We start from the raw sequence: 22252 nt of genomic DNA on the forward strand, positions 1-22252 counted from the left end.
GGAGCCTGTTAAATCACCTGTGGCTTTTGCCACTGGTACAGTGTGTGCTCATGGCAATTCAAGGCCATTTGTCACCCTTTATTGCGCCTGGAGACTGCAAAGCAGCACGTGCCACTTTCTCGCTCCTGCACAGGAGCAGTAACTTGTAGTTATAGTGCTGTGTGTTTCACCACTTAGCAAAGCCGGAAGGAAGATCTAGAAGCACAGAAGGAAAACGATAAATCAGGAGGTTTTTTCCTTCAGTATTAACCTACAGACATAATTCATTGGTCCAAAAAACCTCCCCACCTAGAAAAAGTGGTATGCTGGAAAGCACTCAGCTCGCCAAAGACATTTCATCTACAAAGACCCAGTCAGGATAGTCCCTGGGAGCTGATTGTCTTGGGGCCCTGTGGCTGTGCTGTAGTGACAGTTATTACTGGTGGTGTGCAGGAATTGTCTGGCTTTATTCCCATGTTGGTGTAAAATCCAAGATGTCCAGCCTGCTGTTTTTCTTGCTACTTTGGGGTTCTGTTCCCATTTCAGCTTACAGCAAAGCACTAAACCACAGGCAGAGCTGCACACTGAAATGTGTTTGATATCCATACAATGTCCTCTCCCAGCCCCAAACAGGAACTTCCTGGTGTGCTGCAAGGGGACATGGGCTCAAGGGTCCAGCCCTAAAGTTACATGTGAGGATTGGTACAACACTACTAGATAGAGCCAGAAGGAAAGTTTAGCAGAAATGTCTTCTGTGTCATCTGCCTCCTCACTGGGGTTCACCGGGCCTCCCTTCCTGTGCATAAGATTGGTGGGATGGAAATACCACACTCGCATCAGGTGTATTGTAAACTGAACTGCTCCTGTTCCAAGGAGTAGAGCCTCAGCTGGGGTAAATTTTCCTAGCAGCAGTCATTAATGTCCAGCTATTTATATAGCTTCTGTCACTCTCATTTTTGTCATGGCTCAGTCCCAAGCTAGTTGCACGCACCCCTGATTTAGATTGTCACATGCCACGAGGGAAAGCACAGCAGGCAATGGTTCAATTATTGGTCCTTCTGCCACCTTTACGAGTTCTCCAGAAAAATCATTCTTTGGGGTACCTGTAATACTGATAACCTGCCCCAGGGGAGATTCCTTGGGGCAGTTAATAAAAAGAGTAGGCAATCAGACACATCATGGCTCCAGCTGTAAACTAGTTCTTCACACATTGTCATCCCACTTTGGGGGGGGTCACCAGGCTCTACTGGTTGTTCTCTCTCCCAAGTGATAGTTTTCCAGGGGGAAGCCATCCAGTCACAGGTCTCTCACCTTGCACTGACTCCATGGGTGAAGTCCTGGCCCCACTTACGTCCATGAAAAACTCCCTTTGACTTAAGTGCGGCCGGGAGTTTACCCCATGGCTCTCTCCATTCTGTAGCATGGAAGACTCATAATGGTACGAACACCTCAAACTCTGCTACTAATTAATCTTGCCTCATGGGGATCACTTAGCCAGATGCAACCAAGTCAGATTATACAGATTTAGCAGCTTGGATGGATTTTATCTGGAGTTTGTGTGAACTATATTTGAACATAAATTATCTATTTTTTCAAGTTGTGTGGCAGTCCTATTTTCTGGTTTATTTTTGAGCTATGGCTGTAGGGTTAGAACATGATACCTTTCTCCCAGAAATCAAGAAACACTAGGAATCATAGAAATCATAGAAATCAAGAAACTAGGAAACATAGCCTCAAAGCATGAAACAGACACATTTAAATTGCTACTGGTAAGATGGCCCTGAGCAGAGCAGAAATCCAACATAATATTTCAACGTAATGCTTCAATGATCTCTGGGACTCACTGACAGCTGATACCGAGTTTTACTTGAAATACAGTTCTGCTCAGAAAAGTGACTCTGTAAAACTAGCATTATGAGGTTCCAAATTCATTATGTCTTCATGATTTCCAGATCAAACATGCTCACTCAAGTAAATAGATGTTTATTTTAACTTCTGTCTCTGCACATTTGCATCAGAAATCAAACTCTGTTCCTTTTGGGTCAGCCTCAATGAGAATAAAGAGTCTTTAATGGGAACCTAGTTATTCATTCTGTTAATAATGCGCAAGCCAAAATGGAATCTAATTTGCTCCCCAATAGCTTTGTTGGCTTGGGAAGGGGTGATAGCAGTAAAAAGTACTTTGAAATTATTTCAGGTCACTCAAGTAGGCAGATCTTACTAACTATGCACACAAAGCAGATCTACCAAGTGAGAAAGTGCCATTTTTACATAGTCACTTTTTTGGCCCATGTTGGACTAACCCTTAAAATTAAAACATCTAGGGCTAACTAATTTCTGGCAAAACCCATTTAGAAAAGATAGCCTGAAGGATTATGTTCCCAGATTTTGCATGAACCATTAGGTACCAATGAGTAAATTCCACAATAACATTGGGTAGGTTGATATGAAGAGTGGACTAATAAAAGCACTGATCTGACTCCAGGGATGTTAATCAGAAAACAAGCTAGCAAAAGACTTCCTCAGGTTGCGGATGGTTTCAGCTTTTGCCTCATCTTCGTTGGCATTTCCCCGTTGTGATGATTCAGATATGCTGAAGGTGTTCGTCAGGGACTGGGATTTGCTGAAACAGAAAGGGACATTCATGCAGAGAAAGACTGATGTTGGATTCATTTGGGGAGGGGAAGTTGGCAATTCAAAGCTCGTCATTGATGCTATGCTGCAAATGCAGCAGACAAGTTCAAGGGCAGATACGGGGTGTCTCCATAGGTTGAGAAGGCACCTGAGCCCTGTTTGGAGGCTGATGGCTCTGATATTCACAGTTCAGGCTGTGTTTGGGGTGTGCAGAGATTGAGGCAAGGTTTTCAATACTAGCATTTTTACAAATCTCCATGTGGCTATCTGCTATCACAATGGACTAGAGGCCAAATCCAACTCTCATTAAAGTGAATGGAAAGTCTTCCATTGAATACAACGGGAGCTGGACTGAGCACCAGGTCATCTTCAGTAATGTCTATGATACCATACACTTCCCAGCTAGGGTCCTTGCCTGTGTGTTCTGTGACTTCCTCACCAGAGGTACTTAATACATACATTACAGCTAAGGCCCAAGCAAAGGAACGTCTGTTGTTTACAAACCTCAAGAAACATGCAAATCCAGTATGTGAAGAAAAGCAAAGGTCCCAGCTGCACCCTTGGCAGGAGAAGAGATGATTATGGATGCCAGCCTAGTGCTCCACACAGCTATAGCAGAGACCCATCTTAATTTCCAAGGTCTCAGTTTTCCACTGCCAGAGGCTATGAGTGCTGTTGAGGCCAGACTAATGGTCCAATGGTTCATTATGCAGGAAACCCAAGCGTGTCTTTTGATCTGCAGGTGGCAGAATTAGCGGTTCACCCAGCCCTTCAGGCCTTGTCTACACTAGGGAGTCCCCCACCATTGCTAGTGCCAGGTCAGCTCCACTAGTGGTCCCAACACAGGGAGCACTAGTGGCCATCTGGGTTTTGAGCACCCCATGCTTTGCTCTGACATGGTACTTAGCAAAGCTGTGGCCATCTGGATCCCTCTTTATAGCAGTGCTCCCAGCCTCACTACAAATGCTTGGAAATTTGGGGCAACAAAGGTTTATGCAGAGCCTAACCCCAGGGGAGAGTGAAGGTGTGATTCACATCAAGTCCTCTGGTCAATGACAGGACAGTCATGGTGTTTCCTTGACTGGGAGGATGGCAGCTGTGCCTTGCAGGAGGGGACAAGGAGAAAGAATGTGTGTGTGTGTGTGTGTGTGAGAGAAAAAATGTGAAATCTCAGAGATGCAAAGGATCTCTCGCTCTCCCTGAAAAAACACTCATGTGGCCCAAGGATCTGCCAAGGCCAATTCCATGGAGAGCATCAGCACAGGGGCACTTGTACCAATTAAGTCACTGTTGCCCAGCCCTGAGTCTTGAAGAATGCTGTTGCCTGGCAACAAGGGATCAGCCAGGCCCTGGCCTATGTACTAAGCCAGGATGCTTTTAAAGACATCTTTTTCAGATCTACAAATCTGTTAGCTTAAAGGGCACCTACTTCAGGTGTGGATGTGGGGAGGCCTGCTGCTTGGCTGTTTCACCAAGGCCTTGTTGAGCAGGAGCCCGTCCTTGGGCAGGGGGTCTAGGCTGCTGTGGTGGAAAGATGCCTGGCCTGGAGGCCTGGACTGGGGAGGTTCCAGTGGAAGATCGTGTTAACTGTGGGGATCCAGGCGACCTCTGCTGCTGAGGTGAGCTAGACTGGGGACTCTGGGGCTGCTGGCCCTGAGGAGAGAGCCGTTGTTGTGGAGGTGCTCCAGTCCGTGGAGGCTGAGATCCCTGAGGCTGGCGTGGACCCCCTGCAGGGAACATGGACACAAAGGTGCACAAGACACATTAAACAAGGAGCAGCTGCGTGGGGGAACGGGTTGTAGTGAAAGGAGAAACATTTCAGACTCGCTCCATGCGGAGAGCTAAGGAAAAATATTTGTTATGGACACTAGATGCCATTAACCTGTTGGTCTGTGGCAACATGCCCATATCTACAGAGTTGCTGCTGTACAGTTCTTTGCCTTCTTAACACCAAGGGAACCCTGCCATCCTTCTCCCAGGTAAAGCTGTCTCAGCGTGCCTTAGTTCTCCATGTGATTGTCACCATTTCTTGTCTTTGAGTCTTGTGTGGGAGCCTGAATTGTTGGGGTGGAAGGTTGGAATCAATGGGAGAACTAGCTCTCTCCACAGAAAATGGAAGTTTGGGTCAACAGCACCTTCCCTGGATAGTTACTATGAGGGACTCGTATGCCACATCACCATCCATGTTTCTATATTATAACATGATCAGTGGGTGGATGCTTCAGCATTTTTGGATGAGAGACCCTCAGAGCAAAGCCTGACTTTTCTGCCATCCTAAAGTCACATAAAACGATGCTCCTAGCAAGTGAAAATAGACATACACTGTTTCAGAGAGTAAAGATAATAGTCTTTAAAGATCTCATGTACTCTTGTACATGAGTAAAAGTGTTACCCCAATGTCTTGACCAAATTCCAGCTTGGGCAATTACATTCTGCTGAGCTCAATTCTACCTGCATTTTCCACTGGAGATGCTATTCTTCTTGACTGCCTTTTCTGAACTGTTGTGTGATGTTACTGTGCACTGTTGAACAGTTGCTGTATTTTATTGCCACGCTGGCTGCCTGTCAATTTCAGTGACGGGTGAAGAGATTCCTGTGTACAGTCTGAATCGAATCCCAGAATGAACTGTCTAGGTTTCCTTTGCCAGAGGTCCTAGAGTACAGTACCTTGAGGAGGTGGCCGTGGTTGGGATGATTGCCCAAGCTGGGGTCCAGGCTGAGGCTGCGTCTGTGATTTCATTGACTGAGGCTGGACTTGTTGAGGCTGGAAAAAAATCATTACAGTCAGAACGTGTTCAAAAGGAGAAGCCTAGGGATGACAGAATTTTGAATATTGTGGTGTTTTCAACACACACTCTGCCACTGCAGCATAAGGCCTGTAAGGTTCCATGGTATTTGATGGAGAACTGAGTAGGAAAAAGCATGGAAACTCTTAGCTAGAAGAGAATGACTGCAGAGTTACATTTTTTAAAAGTGGGTTTACAAATTACCAGACTGGATCAAACCTGAGGCCCATTTAGCCCAGTTGCGAGCACCAGATGCTTCAAAGGCAGAAGTATGTAAGAACCCCGCACTAAACAGGTGTGGAGTTATCAGGTCTCATCCTGATTTCTAATACTTAGAAATTGGCTTAAGCCATGAGGTTTAATATCCCTTCCACATGGATTGTCGATTAATTATAATTCTGGAAATTCCTGACATCCCTATAATGTCCAATCCGTTTTTCAATCTTATCAAGTTCTTGGTCTCAATGACTTTCTGTGGCAGTGAATACCACAGTCTAGTTATTTCCTTTGATTCATTTCCCACCTTTTAATTTCATTGAATGCCCCTTGTTCTCTGCTAAGAGACAGGGAGAATAGATGTTCCAAATCTATCTTCTCTAGACCATTATTTTATATATTTTTATTATGTTACCTCTTATTTGTCTCCTTTCTAAGGAGAACAAGCTCATCATTTCAGTCTCTCTTCCCAGGAGAGTGTTTCCAGGCCCTGGATCTTTCTCACCGCTCTTCTCTGAGCCCCCTCTAGTTGTTCACTATCCATTTTCAGATGGGGTGATTAATACTGCAAACAATATCCAGATAAGGCTGTACCACTGATTTGTATAAAGGCATTAGGATAGTCTCCATGTTGTTCACCATCCCATTCCTTATGAATCCTAACAACTTGTTTGATTTTTTTGCCTGCAGCTGTGCACTGAGCAGAGGTTTGCACTGAGCTGTCTACCATGAGGCCAGTTGAGTTGATACAGTTAATTTAAAATAAGTAGTTTAAAATTTCCCCTCCAATGTGCATTAATTTGCATTTATCAACATCGAATTTCGTTTGCCATTGTGTTTCTCATTCACCGAGCTTGGTTAGGTCTTGCTGAAGTTCCTCCCAGTCCTCTCTAATTTTGCTATCTCTCTGCTCACTCTCCTTTTCTGATCATTCATAAACAGTTTAAACAACACGGGACTGTTGTGCAGAGGCCTGTACTCTAAGCTGTCCAAGGTAACAAGAGTCTAACACAGCCTGTTACATAAAATTGTTTATGAAAGTCAGCAAAGTTGGAGACAAATAGACTGGTCCAAACTGGATTGTTTAGGTTAAAAGAACTATGTTAAGGGGCCTTCAAGGCTCCTGGCAAAGTCATGGGTTGGCATGACAAGGAGCTAAACGAGTCTAGAAATGGGAAGAAATGTTTATGGTTGAAATCACTGACGTGTGTTTTAATTAGTTAATGTTACTGGGATGTGGTTGCCAACCCATCTTGGACAGTGTTCATTTTGGAGTCACTAAATGGACGGGGGCCGGATGTGTGGGCTGGAAGGATTGAGCTTTGTCACTGTGGCTGCCACTCCCAAAGTCTCCTGGGATCCACCACGTTACTGTTGGGCCTTTGTTGTCCTGTTCCTGAAAGGCAGCCTGACTACACCGGGCCAAAGAGAGGGAATCAGGTGACATTGCTACCAGCTTCAGCCAAATCCTGAACAACACCTGGGATATGAGACTTGGGTTCCTGCTGTCACCCCTCCTCTGTGTTTCATTTTCTTTCCCTACCTTATTTCTGCTCTTTCCTTTCTCTCTGCTTTCTGTCTAATAAGCATCTGGCTTAGCCATCCCAGACAAGTCCTCCGTTCGCAACACTGTTATGAGCCTGGGACCGGAGAGGCAGCCACAAGCAATACTTTAAAGAGCCGAAGACTGCTATAGTTTGCCAGATCTCAGCGTGGCTGATCAGACCATGTGCTGTGCCTGTGTTTTCCCAGCAGCAAGGGTGCAAGGGAAAGGCAGCACCAGACACAGAAGCTGCATTTTCTATCTTTACTGTTCTTTTCTCTCCTCTGTTGTGTGATTGTCTTGTTTTGTCTTAAACAAAGAAGGACTGGACTTTAGCAGCAACAGCTCCAGACCATCTTAACTAACTTTTTCTCTTTCCCCAAAAAGACAGTTAATAATGTATCTTTAATTCCATCTAACGACTATCCAACAGGGGTTCCTCCCTATATAAAGAACCAACTGACAGCTTCAGGGGAAAAGGGGAAGAAGTATTATTAAAACGAAAGTCTTACTTAATACTTTACTGCCTTGACTCTTCTCTAATCCCTCCTCCCGGGGTTCCTGCTATAGGCTTAAAAACAGTACTCATATTCACAGATGTTTTTATTTAAACCCTGGTATGTCATGCCATGGTGCGGTTCAGTCATTCAAAACTGCCATTGGCAAATGTTGCTCTAAAATAAGGTGGATTCAGTACTCAGCCTGGGGTGAGTGCGCGGTGAGGCGGGCGCACTAAACATGAGGCCTACTGTTCAGTTTAAAAGCAGAAATGATGGGCTCTGATGAACGGCAACATCAGCCAGGTCTTCTTTTCAGGGACTGGTGGCTGAGACACAGGGTCTCTCTGAAGAAGCAGGGATGCCATTAGAGAAGGGCCTAACAGTGGCAGAAAGCCTCACTGGCTCCCTTTGGGATGCACCAGATTTCACCAGAGAGGCAAAGGCTGGAATAAACTCAATCGTGGGGATTGCTATCCTGTCAAGCGGGGATGGAGAGTTGCAGCCAAACTATAAAGAGTTCCAGAGTCTCCTCAACATGCACACAGAACTCATGTTAATATTCACTCATGGGAGCAGAGACCCTAAGAGTAGCAGGGGCTCCATCAGCAGTGAACAAGCCACATTGTTTGGCTTTATAGGCTACCGAGTCATGTATTGCTGGGGTCCAGCTAAGAATCTGCCCATTCTTTGTGGGCAGAGATGGGGGATAAGTTTTCTTTATAAACCCTGCAGAAGCTCTCAGACTTAATTCCCCCTGGGAGGGACAGGGTTATGATCCCTCCAGACTCTCCCTGGCATAGGTTGGTCTGACTGCTCTTTACTGAAGTTATTGGATGCCGTGTCTTTAAACTGATTCTAACCCCCTCTTCCCCAGTCCACAGTACATCAGCTCACTGCTGTCACCTACAAGGGTGCCTAGCTCAACATATTATTGCCTGCCATCATGCCACCCAATCTGAGTCGCCATAGCAACAGCTGCCCCATACTGCTTGGACATTTGTGAGCAGGAGATGCTCCTACGCTTGCCCTTTCTGCTGCCATTCCTTGCCCACTCTGTGAGTCCACCTCTCGCCAAACTTCTACAGTGTTTGTCTCTGATGATGCTTCTCTTTAAAATTTGCAGTCTTGGTCACAGTCTGTACCCAGCCAAAAAAGCCCAGGGTATATGTGTGTGGTGGATAAGCTGAATGAGAATGTGATGCCATGGTAATATGAAGAGAGACATTGCTCAGGGACAACCCATGAAGGGTTTATGGAAGAGCTACCCGTGCAACAGTAACAGCAGAATCATCCAATACTTTGTATGGGGTGACATCTCTGTCCAACAGCACCAGAACATTCAATCCACTGAGGTACATGATTGGCTGAACACTCACTGGGGTTTGAGAAAGCACCTGCTTTTCTGAATGGCTCCATCCACACTTACCCAAGACCTTGGAGGTGAGGGGGTAGATCCCACCGTCACAAGAAGCTGAGTCATTTTGGAGACAACCAGATCAGCTACGAGCTGTGTGTCCTCCTCTACGTGCTCCCCTATCAGGGGCATCGAGCTATCCATCACCTGCACAGAGAGAGAAAGGGCAGCTATTAAGGGGGCTTCCTAGTGACAGAGGCAGGTCTAGACACTCAATTGGATGCCAAGCTCCGTTGTGTTACTACCTCCCCAGGCACCTATTCCCATCATTTGCCCACATCCTGAAGTGGAGGGAGCTGCCTATCACAATGGCTGGTGCATATCTCAGTTTTTGAGAAACGATGCCTCCTGCCAGTTGGAGCCCAGGCCTAGGCTTGATACGGGTTTCTAGAGACTTTTTTTTAATCAAACTAGTTTCTTCCTACACCCAAAAAGGCTGATTGAATGTCTTTCATTAATGGGTGTTTCTCTGGAGTTCAACTGTGGTGATATTTGTGGATGATGCTCCGAAGGGTTCCAGGTATAAAGGAGAAAGGAAACAAACCGCAAAGAGACCCGTGCAGATTAGTGCAAGGGGGACTAGAGGCAACCAGGGAAGAGCTGGTATTAATCAATGCAACGCTCTACAGGAAATAAGGAAATAAACAACACAGGCACAAAATAGACAGGATGTCTCAAAACAGCAGCACCCATGCCATGAAAGTAAACTTCCTCTCAGCTGGTCTCCTTTATGCAGTGCTGACATTACTTTGCCATGTAAACACACACTACAATTACCACAGGGAAGGTGAGGAAGGAAAGGTTTGAAGGGGTCCACAGTCTTAAAAAGGGCGAGACCCACACTGTATGCCACCCCTGAAACACCACCATAATCATCAAAGTTGTTTGTCGTATCCCAACAGCTTTACAAACATTAACCAAGCCCCATACAAAGCACCTCATTATGGTGAAGCTAAGGTTCAGTTGGGGGTGCTTATTAACCTACCAGAATGTTAGTGCCTTTTAAGACAATTAAACTTTAGAAATCCAGGAAATGCAGCATTAAAGTTTGCATTTGTTAGATAAGGCACTGACACACTCAGATAACAACTGCAACCTCAAGTCTGCCCCACTAGAGTTCCAAGCATACAGTCTGGACTGGGACTCTATTCTCAGCTCTGCCACTGGCTGGCTGGGTGATCTTGGGTAAGTCACTTCCTCCTCTGTGTCTCAGGTTCCCTAGCTGTAAAATGGGGCTAATGACACTGACCTCCTTTGTAACATGCTTTGAGATCTACTGATGAAAAACACTCTGTAAGACCTAGATATTATTATTATTATTATTATTATTACTATTAAGCAGAATGTTCTGCACACATTTCTATAGGTAGGTTTAAGGAAGTCTGTTTGTGTCGTCAGTTCATCAACAGATAGTTCCAACCTGACCATCTGACATAGAGGTGACTTATTAATGGAGTAACTGTTCAACTCTCCTTAATTTGGTCTTCACTTTAGTTTCGTTACATATGAACTTATATAAAATCCCGAAGCTATGCCTGTGGACAGCTTTAATTTTGAAAATCTGATGAGAAGAGGACTGGTACCAAAATCCATTGCTTTCTTGATTTATGGTCTAGGACAAACTATGGCCTGCAGGCCATATCCGGCCCACGGGACCCTCCTGCCCAGCCCCTGAGCTCCTAGCTTGGGAGGCTCACCCCCAGCCCCTCTGCTGCTGTTCTTCCTCCCCCGCAGCCTCAGGGCGCAACGCTCTGGGCAGCGGGGCTGCGAGCTCCTGGGGCAGCGCAGCTGCCGAGCCTGCCCTGACCCGGTGCTCTGTGCTGCGCGGTGGCGTGGCTGGCTCCAGCTAGGCGGTACGGCTGCCTGTCCTGGTGCTCTGGGCGGGGTGGCTGTAGCACCACCAGCCACCGGTACTCCAGGCAGTGCGGTAAGGGGGCCGGGGTGTTGGATAGAGGGCAGGGGAGTTGGGGGGAGTGGTCAGGGGGCGGGGGTGTGGATAGGGGTTGGGGCGGTCAGAGGGAGGGGAACAGGAGGGTTGAATGGGGGCAGGAGTCCCGGGGGGCAGTCAGGGGGCTAGAAGCGGGGGGGGGGGTCAGATGGGGGGTGGACTGGGCCACGCCTGGCTATTTGGGGAAGCACAGCCTCCCCTAACCAGCCCTCCATACAATTTCTGAAACCCGATGTGGCCCTCAGGCCAAAAAGTTTGCCCGTTCCAGTCTAGGGTATGCATGGAGCAGGTTAAATGGAAGGGGGTCAGATAAATACATTAAATGGTGTTCAACTCTGCTGTCATCTCCTCTGCTTCTTTGTAGAACAGGCTTCTTGGGGTCCAGAGATAGCTAGGTTTGGCTGCCACAAAGGTGTGGCTGGGAGAACTATAAACCATTGGACTTGAAATCTAACCGGACTTCTATTAGGGGGTCTCGCTAGCACGTAGCTCCGCGAGGCATCCCCATTTCATCTGGCAATTCTGACACCAGCTCGTACGTAGAAAAGCCATGTCAACTTCATTGACCTTGTTAATTTACTGTGAAAGGGATGGTTTTTGACCACTAGATGGTGCCATTGTTCCCTTTAACAAGCCATTATCCAGTGAAGTAATCTGCTCACTCACTAACTCTTGGTGTAAATAACTGTGTAGTGATAGGTCTGTATTAAAAAAAACCTCTCATTTCTTCAGCTTGGAAATTATTTCCCGTCATTACTGCAGCAGCATGTGATATGCTGGCTGAAGCGAAAGGACAGGGTATAATTTAGAAACGGAGACATCTAGGGCGAAATTAATCCTGTTTCAGCCCCATCAAAGTCAAAGAGCAACATCAGGCATTAGGTTGTCTCTATGTCTTATTTTGTGGTTTCTGACCCAGCTCACTTCTGTGGTATTGGTTGAAGGAGCCCAAACCCGGGGCTATCACTGACTAAGGCATGGAGAAAACGAAGCTGATAAGAAAGGACACAGGTTTTCTGGGCCAAATGATGCTCTCATTTGTGTCAGTGCAGCTACTCCAGAGTTATACAGGTGCCAAGATCAGAGTCTGGCCCCATAATGCGGAGATAAACCACCCAGATGGACTATATGAAATACAAACATATTCCTCTTATCTCTTCCTGAGAATGAGACCAAAGAACAGCTGAGGGAGAGGGGAAGATGTCAGCACACACAAACCCTGCCTTTGTAGTTGCCCAAGGTCATTGGCTGTCTCTTGACACAGCTGCTGTTGCTCGATAAGATATCTCAGAGGGAACGGAAGGCGGCAAGGCAGAGAAGAGATCCAGGAAAACCCCTTCCCCGCCTTCTATCTGACGCCAAGAGCTGGAGGCTGGGTTTGTTATTCCATGTTCTCGTGTGCGAGTGTCGAGGCGTTGGATGATTGGAGGGAAGGAAGGAAACAGATGATCCGACAGATCAAAGGGGTTGATACGACAATGGTGAAAGGCTGGACAGGCCATCACGCAGAGCAGTAGAGTCCTCGTAGTGCATGTGGCTAGATCCACAGAGCTCTACAATAGCAATAGATGTGGCACGGCTGGCCTCAAGAGCCATGAGAAAAGAATAAAAAACATGAAGTCAATCCAATTTTGATTGGTCTTTAGTTTTGTGGATCATTTTACTCACCCCCGCCATCTGTAAAATGACTCATCATTGTGGCCTTATTTTAGATCACAAAAACGGGCCAGATTTTCAAGTGCACGACCCCCAGCATGCACCCAGTGCACGGAGCAACTTTGAAAATGTGGCCACTCATCCGTGTGCCTAAAGAGGAATGAAACTCTTCTGAAAACTTAGTCTCAGTTGGGGGTGCTGAGTCATTCTGAAAATGCCAGACTGGGTGACAAAGCCCTTTAGTGCAGAGAAAGAAATACCAGTATGCTGAATCAAAGTCAGCGCTGCTCTACGTGAGTGAAGAGCGCTGAAATCAAGGGAAGTGACTCTACCTCTGAACGTAGCCCTTAAAGTACTGCGAAACTACCCCAATGCCATGTGGCAAATAAAGATGGAGAGCTCAACTAATAATACAGTAAAAGTATGGAAATCAGGTTGACGATAAATTTATATGAATTACGTCAGATTTGCGGGTGGCATAATCCTCCTTTCCTGCGCTCAACCTCCTCGCTCCTAATCTGAGCCCCTGTTTGCCATAAGCAATGCTCATAAATCTCACAAGACATAGATCTGGCTGGCTTTAATTTTGTGAGTGTTTCTCGGAACAGTTTTCACATTGTGAACATTCATTCCTTGCTTCCATGCCATTGTGCAAACTTTACCATTTATTTATTCATTCAGCAAATTTTGGAGTCATTTCTTGCAAAATTTCACAGCAAATTTTCCTTCTCACAAAGTGAAATGCAGCTGTTTGGCTCCCCCCCGCAACAAAACAACCAATCCACCAGCTTCTGGCCAAAAAAAGAAGCCCGCTCAAGGAACTGGACTGGGGAAAGTAATTACAGTACTTCTCAGTTTCTCTCTCAGAACTGGCATAAAGTAGAAAACGTGCCAGCTTTGCTTTATTCTATTCTATTCTATTCTATTCTATTCCAGTGATGTTGCCATACAGTGCCCATCAGACTGGTATCTGAACTCCTGCTGAACCCCTGGTATAGCAGATGCTCTGGGCCAGATTCTCAGGTGCTGTAATTTGGCTTAGTTCAGTTGAAATCAGCGTGGCTCCCCTGATTTGTATCAGCTGACCTCACCCTGTGTGTTTTGTTCAGTGTAGAATCACAGGGTGATTTGTGTTCAGGTGTGCGTTTCTGTCTGTGTGTGCAATGTGGTAATGGGTGTAAGTCTATGGGCGTGCCCTCGACTCTGACACAAACATGGAAGCAGGTATGCAACCCCACCCCCATCCCAAAGTCATACACAGAAGCAGGTATGCAGTCCTCCTCCACACACATACTCACTGAGGCAGACATGTACACACATACCCGTGCAAAGGCAGATGGGTCAAACTCCCCACCCCACATACAAAACCACACAGGAAGATGTGTGTGTACATGCAGGCACCCATGCATTCAGAGAGGCAGGTGTGTGTACCTTCTTACCTTCCCCCAGACACGGGCAGGTGTGTACACACACACACAGGCTGAAGTATGTTGAGTTTAAAAGACTCTATTCTGGGGTAGGGTTTGAAGAGGAGCAGCTCCACTAAAAGCTCCTGACAACTTACACAGAGGAGTCAGAATGACAGCAGCACCCCTCTTGCCATTTGGAAGAAGCAGGCTAATGTTTTCATTGCTGGCAGAGCACTTGTATAACACGACCTCTGACAGGTCCCTGGTCCCTGAGGAGGAGATGCACAAGACTGGAATGTGCAGTCGCTGTAAGGCTCATGTGGTTCTCATCAGCTTCCTAAGCCTCAGTGGGTGGGAGTGCTCTCCCACACATAGCTTTCTAATGTGTCAGCACCCTTGAACGAAACTGCAGGCCAGCTTTGCTCATCTTCCTCTGCCTGGGCTGTGTTGGTGGAGTTCACAGCAGGTCAGATGCTGAGCCTCACTTCCAATAACATCACATGGAGCAGAGGACACTAGATCAGTTGCCAGATTTGGTCACGCCCGGAGTGGCTCTTGAGTTTCCAATTTGATTTTCCTGCCAGCTTTTCATGACCCGTCCTGTTCCAATGACCCAGATCATGTTACCCGTCCCAGTCCCCTGTTCAACTCCCTGGCATGAGAGGTATCACTTTGAACGCTTGCCTTCTCAACCACAGCCAGTGTGACTGGAACCCACAAACTCTCTTGCGGGCTTGTCTTGCTTATCTGCTAGCTCAATAAACGCAGGCCTGGGCAAACGATTTTAAGGAGCACATCCAGGGTCTGATTAAGACAATGAGGCTCATTCACGCTACTTATAGTCCTCTTCCCTACAGCTCTAGGTCCATCCGATTCATCATCGGCTCCTATGTGACATGCACCCTGCTTGTGACTGACTCCTGAGCCTGACTCCTAATCTTAACATTGACCCAGGAGCCCATTCACAGGTATCTGGCAATTTGGTTGCGACTCACAGAGAGTCGTTGCTTGGGCACATTAGTTGAAATGATGCTGGTCCCTGTGAGGAGAAAATGACTGGGTCAAGGGGCAGAGCATGTACTTAGAGTATGTCTGACTGTCTGAGCATGTCAGCACGCGTGGGAGGGTTTGTGTTTGTGGACGTACTCGGATGCAGGAGGTGTGACCTCCAGGCACTCAAGCTCTCACCTCAATGATATAGTCCTTCCCATCTTTGCTGTGGACAGCTTTGACGGCACAAATATCGAGGCCTCCAAACATCTCGGCGCAGGAGTCCGCCCAGAGTCTGTACCTGCAGAATCCACACAGACATGTTGCTGGGAATTATCTGGCTGCTCAAGGATTAAAATAATGCTAGTAGGGTGCCAACTTTCTTAGCCTCCCACCAAATATAGACACCCCACCCTCTGCCTTATTCAACCGCAATAAGACAGATATCATAACCTTTAATATTGCCTCACGATCACCAGTACGGATGGAGGATCACGTTCTCACCAAAGTAGAAACATTCACATACTTGGGCAGCACCATCAGCCAGGACGGTGGGAACAAGTCAGGACATCCGGAACAAAATCAATAAAGCCAGGAACATCTTCAGGAGCTTAAATGCAGTCTGGAAATCATCAAAATACTACACCAAAACCAAACTCAAGATTTATCAGAGCTGCATACTTTCAACACTACTTTATAGTGCAGAATGCGGGGGAATGACAACGTACGACATGTCCAAACTGTCTTCATTCCATACAACCTGCCTCAGAAAAATCCTCCATATCTTTTGGCCCAGAACAATCTCAAACCAAGATCTATTGACACAGTGCAGCCAAGAGGATATGAGCACCATCATTGCCAGGAGGTGTTGGAGATGGATCGGCCGTGTGCTTTGGATGGAAACTGATTCCATCACCAGAGTAGCAAGAAGATGGACATCTGAAGGCAAACGAAAACGAGGGCTGTGGAAGCCGAGCTGAAAAACCTGGGGCGCAGCTGGGGAACCATTGAAAGACTCACCAGAAACAGACAGGAGTGGAGGAGCTTCGTCACTGCCCTAAACGCCAGAGGCGTAATAGGAAGATGATGATGATGATGATGATGACCCTCTGCCTCTGGAAGTGCACAGAATGCTCTTCACAGCAACTCAGAGTTATCATGATGAGACATCCCCTCCCTCTATTCTACAGGTGATGGAAGAAATAGGAGATCTTGCATGATGAACGCCCACATTTTCTTTCATTGCATATCAACTCCCTACTCCTACGTATATCCCCTTGAACCACATGAAATCATTTCTATCTCTCACTGGTATTTACATACCTCAAATCTCCCCACTTACGTGTCACTTAGTCAAGCTGTAAATGTTTAGTTCATTTTATCTTTCCTCAGAAGAAAGTCCCTGAAATTTTTATTGCTCTTCCCTGAATTCCCCCCTGTGGAAAACTTTCTGACGCTGAGATGCCAGCATGTTCTAGGTGTGGAGAGCCAGAGTGGAGCTCTGTAGTGAGTGGCTATTACCTCTCTGTTCTGTGACATGATGTCTCTGAATATACGGCCCCAAACTGCATAGGCTTTTTCATTTGTTTCCTCTACATCACCATCCTGCAAGCTGTTCCCAATCACCCGTATATCCATTTAATATTACTGCTTTCCCTCCTGTTGAATATATGCTGCTGTGTCAGAGTGAGAGCAGGAAGTGTTATATAATGGAAGCCCCTGCTTCCAGCTGTCCTTCCACAGGAACATGAGCTGGCAGAAACAGGAGGCGATGTACGATGGGGTGCCCCCTCAGCTGTCTCTGCACTGGAAGAGGAGAGGGAATGACAAGAGATGCATTATGATGGCGACCATGCTCCCTCAGCTGTCCCTACGTTGGAACAGGGAGAGGGAATGAGTTTTGCTGGTTTTCCTTCTGTGCAGCTGTGCTGTGGTCCTGACCATTTCAATACAAAAAAATCTCAAAGCAGAAGATCTGCGAGCAGGACTCTCACACTGGCTGGAAATTGAAACAGGAGAAAACCGAGGATCTCAAAGCTACCTATGCAGACCTAATGGAGAAGGAGAAAAGAGCCTATGATCTTGAAGGCAGCCAGAGCACCTATAGCTTGATCTTCATGATCTAATGATGAACCTGCAAGAATACAAGGCCATATATGGATGGGACAAGAAAATGGTGTATACAACTAATAAATCCTTCCTTGTCACTCCCTGCCTCAATGAGGAGACCAAGTGCAGCCACACACCCTCAGAGGAGGTAATCATAGAATCATAGGACTGGAAGGGACCTCGAGAGGTCATCTAGTCCAGTTCCCTGCCCTCATGGCAGGACTAAGTATTATCTAGACCGGGGTGGTTAACCTATGGCTCCGAAGCCACATGCGGCTCTTCAGAAGTTAATATGCGGCTCCTTGTATAGGCACCAACTCCGGGGATGGAGCTACAGGTGCCAACTTTCCAGTGTGCTGCGGGGGGTGCTCACTGCTCAACCCCTGGCCCTGCCACAGGCCCTGCCTCCACTCCACCCCTTCCCACCCCTCCCCTCAACCTGCTGTGCCCTCACTCTTCCCACTCCCCCCAGAGCTTCCTGCACACCACGAAACAGCTGATCGGGAGGTGCTGGGAGCGGGGGTGTGTGTGTGTGGAGAGGCTGACATATTACTGTGGTTCTTTGGCAATGTACATTGGCTCCTTCTGGCTCCTTCTCAGGCTCAGGTTGGCCACCCCGATCTAGACCATCCCTGACAACAGGTGTTTGTCTAACCTGATCTTAAAAATCTCCAATGATGGAGATTCCACAACCTCCCTAGGCAATTTATTCCAGTGCTTAACCACACTGACAGTTAGGAATTTTTTCCTGATGTCCAACTTAAACCTCCCTTGCTGCATTTTAAGCCCATTGCTTCTTTACCTATCCTCAGAGGTTAAGAAGAAGAACCTTTTACGTACTTGAAAATTGTTATCATGTCCAATATTTTGGACCTTTTCTTTTCCAGAGTAAACAAACCCAATTTTTTCAGTCTTCCCTCCTAGGTCAAGTTTTCTAGACCTTTAATCATTTTTGTTGCTCTTCTCTGGAATAGGAGGCTATTTCACCCCTCATCATCTGTAAAGTTGTGAAACTTGTAAAGTCACAATAAATGCACTCCAGTAAGCAGGCCCTTTCCCACCCTGGGTTTGTGTGTAGGAGGAGGGCAGCAAGAATGCACTGTTTACACTCAGGATTAACCCTGTGAATTAAGCAGGATTCCCATGCTAATGCACTAAGCGCTGCAAGGCCCACTCATGTGCAGCTGCTACTGGATGCTGGTCATGTACCACAGGGCAGTTTCTTGGGAGCCATGTATATTCTGGAGGGAGGCTTGAGGGTGTCTGGGTTCAAAATCCAAGCTCAGACACAAATGAAATGGGGCTGGCAGTCTCACCAGGTTTCCTAATGGATATTCTTCCACATCAAGCACCCTTTCTCCTGCGAGACAGAATTTTCAGATGCCCAGAGGTGGAATAGCAGAGGCTGCTCCTGGTGAGCACCCAGATGCACCGGAACAGCCGGGACAGAAATAGCAGAGGTGCTGCAGGTTAGAATTAAGCACAGTGGCAGACGTGTATATCCTTATGCATGTGTTTGTAGGGGAGTTAAATTTGCAGCCGATTTGTCACCAGGATACCTGGATTTAGCCAGCACTTTCAACCCCTCACTTTTGCCCCTATTCAACAAAGTATTTAAGCATGTGTTTACATTCATCCCTATTCAGCAAAGCACAGCACACTTAGCTTTAAGCATGTGCTTAAGTAGTGATGTAGCTTCAGTATCAGCTTTGCTCTTTTTTTTTTTTTTTTTGAAAGCCCCTTCTCTTCCTTACCTCTCTGTCATTGCGATCTGCTCCAGCATGGCAGAACCTGTGTTTGCCTTCCAGTTTCCAGAGATAGATGTCCTCCTGGGAAAACAAACCAATCACAGGATGACAAACCAACTCCTCCAAAGAGGTAGTTTTCACACCTGACTCAGTGTGTGTGGGGAATATGGGTGATTCAGCTGGGTGTCCTTTCCAATCCTACAGTCCACAGTGCTCCCAACAAATTCTGATCATCCAGTAAATGAAAGACTCAAACTAGGAGCAAGGAACTAAGAACCTTGAGGCATCTTTTCTCTGCAGCTGGGTGGGTGATGTGTAGTGGCCTTGTGAACACTTTTCTCCTTTTACACATCAGATCCTGGAAAGCCGAGATGACTGTAAAACGCCTCTGAGATCATTAACCTTACGCTCGGCATTGTAGAATCTAAGCATATGTAATTCTCCAGGCAAAGATGTGACTGAAAAGATACATAAAAGTCAGATATGAACTACTCTCTGAGGTTGGCTTCTATTGTAGTGGTGGCCTGGAAAGTCTGTCTGTTTGTGCCCTCTTTCTTAATCTCAATGACCTGCCTGCTCTGGGACCCAACCGCCAACTTCTCCCAAAGGTTTTTTAGGTTGTAAAATGCTCCAAATCTCCTTCATTGTAACTGGCTGTGAACTTCAACAGAAGATGCTGCTGCTGGCAAATTCTGAGCTCTGTATTTGTCTGTCAAGTGCTGGGCTAGTTCATTTCTTTGCACTTAGGAAGAAGGCAGACTTGACACAGCCTGCAATGATAGCACCTTGTGTTGTAATTCTGCCAGATCTCACAAGATTCCTGAGTATGGTTTCGACTACGAGGAAAGTGCTGTATTAGTTGTAAGATATTATCCCATCAGTGTGTTTGATACACCCATGAAACACTCCTATGCTGAAGAAAGCATGCATGGTGATTCAGTGGGTGGGACTCTTTTTTCTGAACCAGTCCTGATCCAGTGTAGCAGCATGGTGTTGGGAGATGCTGATTGCTGCTGACATAATCTTTTCAGTGAAATGCAGAAAAGTCCTGATCATTTTTGGTCATTAAAGATCACAAGGCACTTTTCACAAGAGCAGAGGTGTTAAACCTGGTGTCCTGGCTAAATTCAAAGCTGGGTCATTATATTTTGCCCACCTAAAATTTCCTGAGAAATGTTTCAAATAGACATGGCCTCCTTCTTCACTTTCTGCTCTAACCTAATATGTACTGCTGCCGCAAACTGTTAAATGGCTCCTGGGATCCATCTCAGAAGGGGGTGAAGTGATTCCTGAGTATGGTTTAGACTAGTATCTGGGGAGGAAAGTGCTGTATTAGTTGTAAGATATTATCACAGGCTGTACTACTGGTTATCACACACACAAACTCTCCTGTCCTATGATCAAAATCATTCACCTGCCTGACCTTTTCTTTACAGAACAGAATCCTCCCTCTTTGAGGTTTCTGAGCCTTTTCCATTACCTAAGGACAGTATTCAACTCTCAGCCTCTCTTTCCTTCTGTCTCGCTAAGTTACGCTCCTTTCTGGGATTGTGTTTCCCAGCTTTCCAGTAGGAACGGCTCTTTATTTGTAATATGTGGGTTCAGAAAATTGCCCTGCGTGATTGATGACATCCAAAATCTCATCAGTGATGAGAACTCCCAGATTCAGATTAGTAACATGATGGAATATCAGCATTGAAAAGAAATATTTGGAATATGTAAACAGATACCCCATCAAAAAATAGGTTTCAGAGTAACAGCCGTGTTAGTCTGTATTCACAAAAAGAAAAGGAGTACTTGTGGCACCTTAGAGACTAACCAATTTATTTGAGCATAAGCTTTCGTGAGCTGAAGTGATCTGTAGCTCACGAAAGCTTATGCTCAAATAAATTGGTTAGTCTCTAAGGTGCCACAAGTACTCCTTTTCTTCCCATCAAAAAAGCAGCTATACTATGGTGTAATACCAGGAAATTCCATGTGGGGGAGCTCCAGAGAGTGCAGCTTTGCTGCAGTGGTTGGTTTATCTGGTTTGTTTGTTTGAGCCAATCTGATGTTCTAGTCCAGATGCTTCATGTAGAACATAGCAAAAGTTTCAGTCAAATATAAAATACAACCGAACCATCTTAAAAAGAGACTTTCTCAAAAGCTGTCCTGACCATTAACATAAGCTCCATCACAACCTTCATGAAATCCACTCCCTTCCCAGCATGGGAGAGCAGGTGAGTCTTGCAGCACGGCACCAAATTAAGGCTTTGGCAAACCAAGGTGGAAAGTGAATTTGAGGGCCAAGGGCTCCTCATCGAGAAGGCCCTGCCACCAGACCTCTACTGTTTATACCAGAAGTTCTTAGCTTGAATGCCTCCAATGACCCTAATTGCCATGGCGGTCAAACAAATAGAGGTGGCCTCTTGAATAAAAGGGACCCAGACCATGTAGGGCTTTATAGGTCAAGCCCAACACCTTAAATTTCACCTGCAAATGAACTACTAGACAGTGCAAATCATGAAGCACTGATGTAATATGCTCACTGTGTGAACCACCTCTTCATAACTGGGCCATTCCATTCTACTGTAGCTCAGTTTCTGGAGGATTACAAGCTGTGGTCCCACACAGAGTGCACTGCATCCATTCAACTGCAAGGGGACAAAAGCACGAACATCAGGAGTGAGGTCTAAAAGAAAAGGTACAACCCTCTTGTTAAGTGCAGAGGGCAAGGGGTATTCTTGGCAACTGTTGCTACCAACCTGGGGTACTCAGAAGCAGCTGGCAGTCCAACACAACCCTCAGGTTGCAAGCCTTAAAAAACATAGCAAACATTCCAGTCCATTGGTTGGGATGCTGATATAATTTTTGTCACTTCTTTCAGTTGGTTTCCCTGATTCACAATTATTACTTGAGTCTTATCTGGTTCACAAGCATTATGAGGTCACCCAAATCCATTCAGTGGAATTATAGGCATGTGCCACATGGCTATTTATTTGTTGTTTTCAGCGTGGCTTTAGTTATAGGCTAAGCAGGTGTTCACCATCAGTGTAAATCTGCAGTAACTCCACCAAAGTCAATGGGAATCTGAACTCAGTCTCTCAGTCACGGGTTGGAAGAAAGTATACTTGTATCTGGGGTGGGGAGGGATGAGATAGTCACTCTGTAGTATCCTCCCTCTGTCAGATCGTGGATGCAGAGTCGAGAAATTCCAGAGAGAACTGTGTACACAGTCCTTAGTCAGGAGGAAGTGAGCTTTTGCATTTTTGCATGTGTGGGAGGCAGTTATGAAAACATGAGGACTGATTCCATTGCACTCAGACCAAGAGAGTCCTCTC

The 22252-nt window shown here is 46.2% G+C and overlaps 1 protein-coding gene across 1 annotated transcript in view; it reads right to left on the reverse strand.

Annotated features, from left to right (window-relative positions):
* Positions 1–1202: 1202 nt before the first annotated feature.
* SYN3 (synapsin III) overlaps positions 1203–22252 on the reverse strand; it is a 251497-nt gene continuing 230447 nt past the window's right edge. The window contains exons 8-13 of the mRNA XM_077829109.1: positions 18939–19013; positions 15274–15376; positions 9085–9219; positions 5281–5377; positions 4043–4340; positions 1203–2602 (exon numbers count right to left, since the gene is read on the reverse strand). Of these exons, the coding sequence (XP_077685235.1) occupies positions 2470–2602; positions 4043–4340; positions 5281–5377; positions 9085–9219; positions 15274–15376; positions 18939–19013 (841 nt within the window). The 3' untranslated portion in view covers positions 1203–2469. The remainder of the gene's footprint in view (positions 2603–4042; positions 4341–5280; positions 5378–9084; positions 9220–15273; positions 15377–18938; positions 19014–22252) is intronic.

Source organism: Eretmochelys imbricata, chromosome 1 (assembly GCF_965152235.1).
Source record: "Eretmochelys imbricata isolate rEreImb1 chromosome 1, rEreImb1.hap1, whole genome shotgun sequence".
NCBI lineage: Eukaryota > Metazoa > Chordata > Testudines > Cheloniidae > Eretmochelys > Eretmochelys imbricata.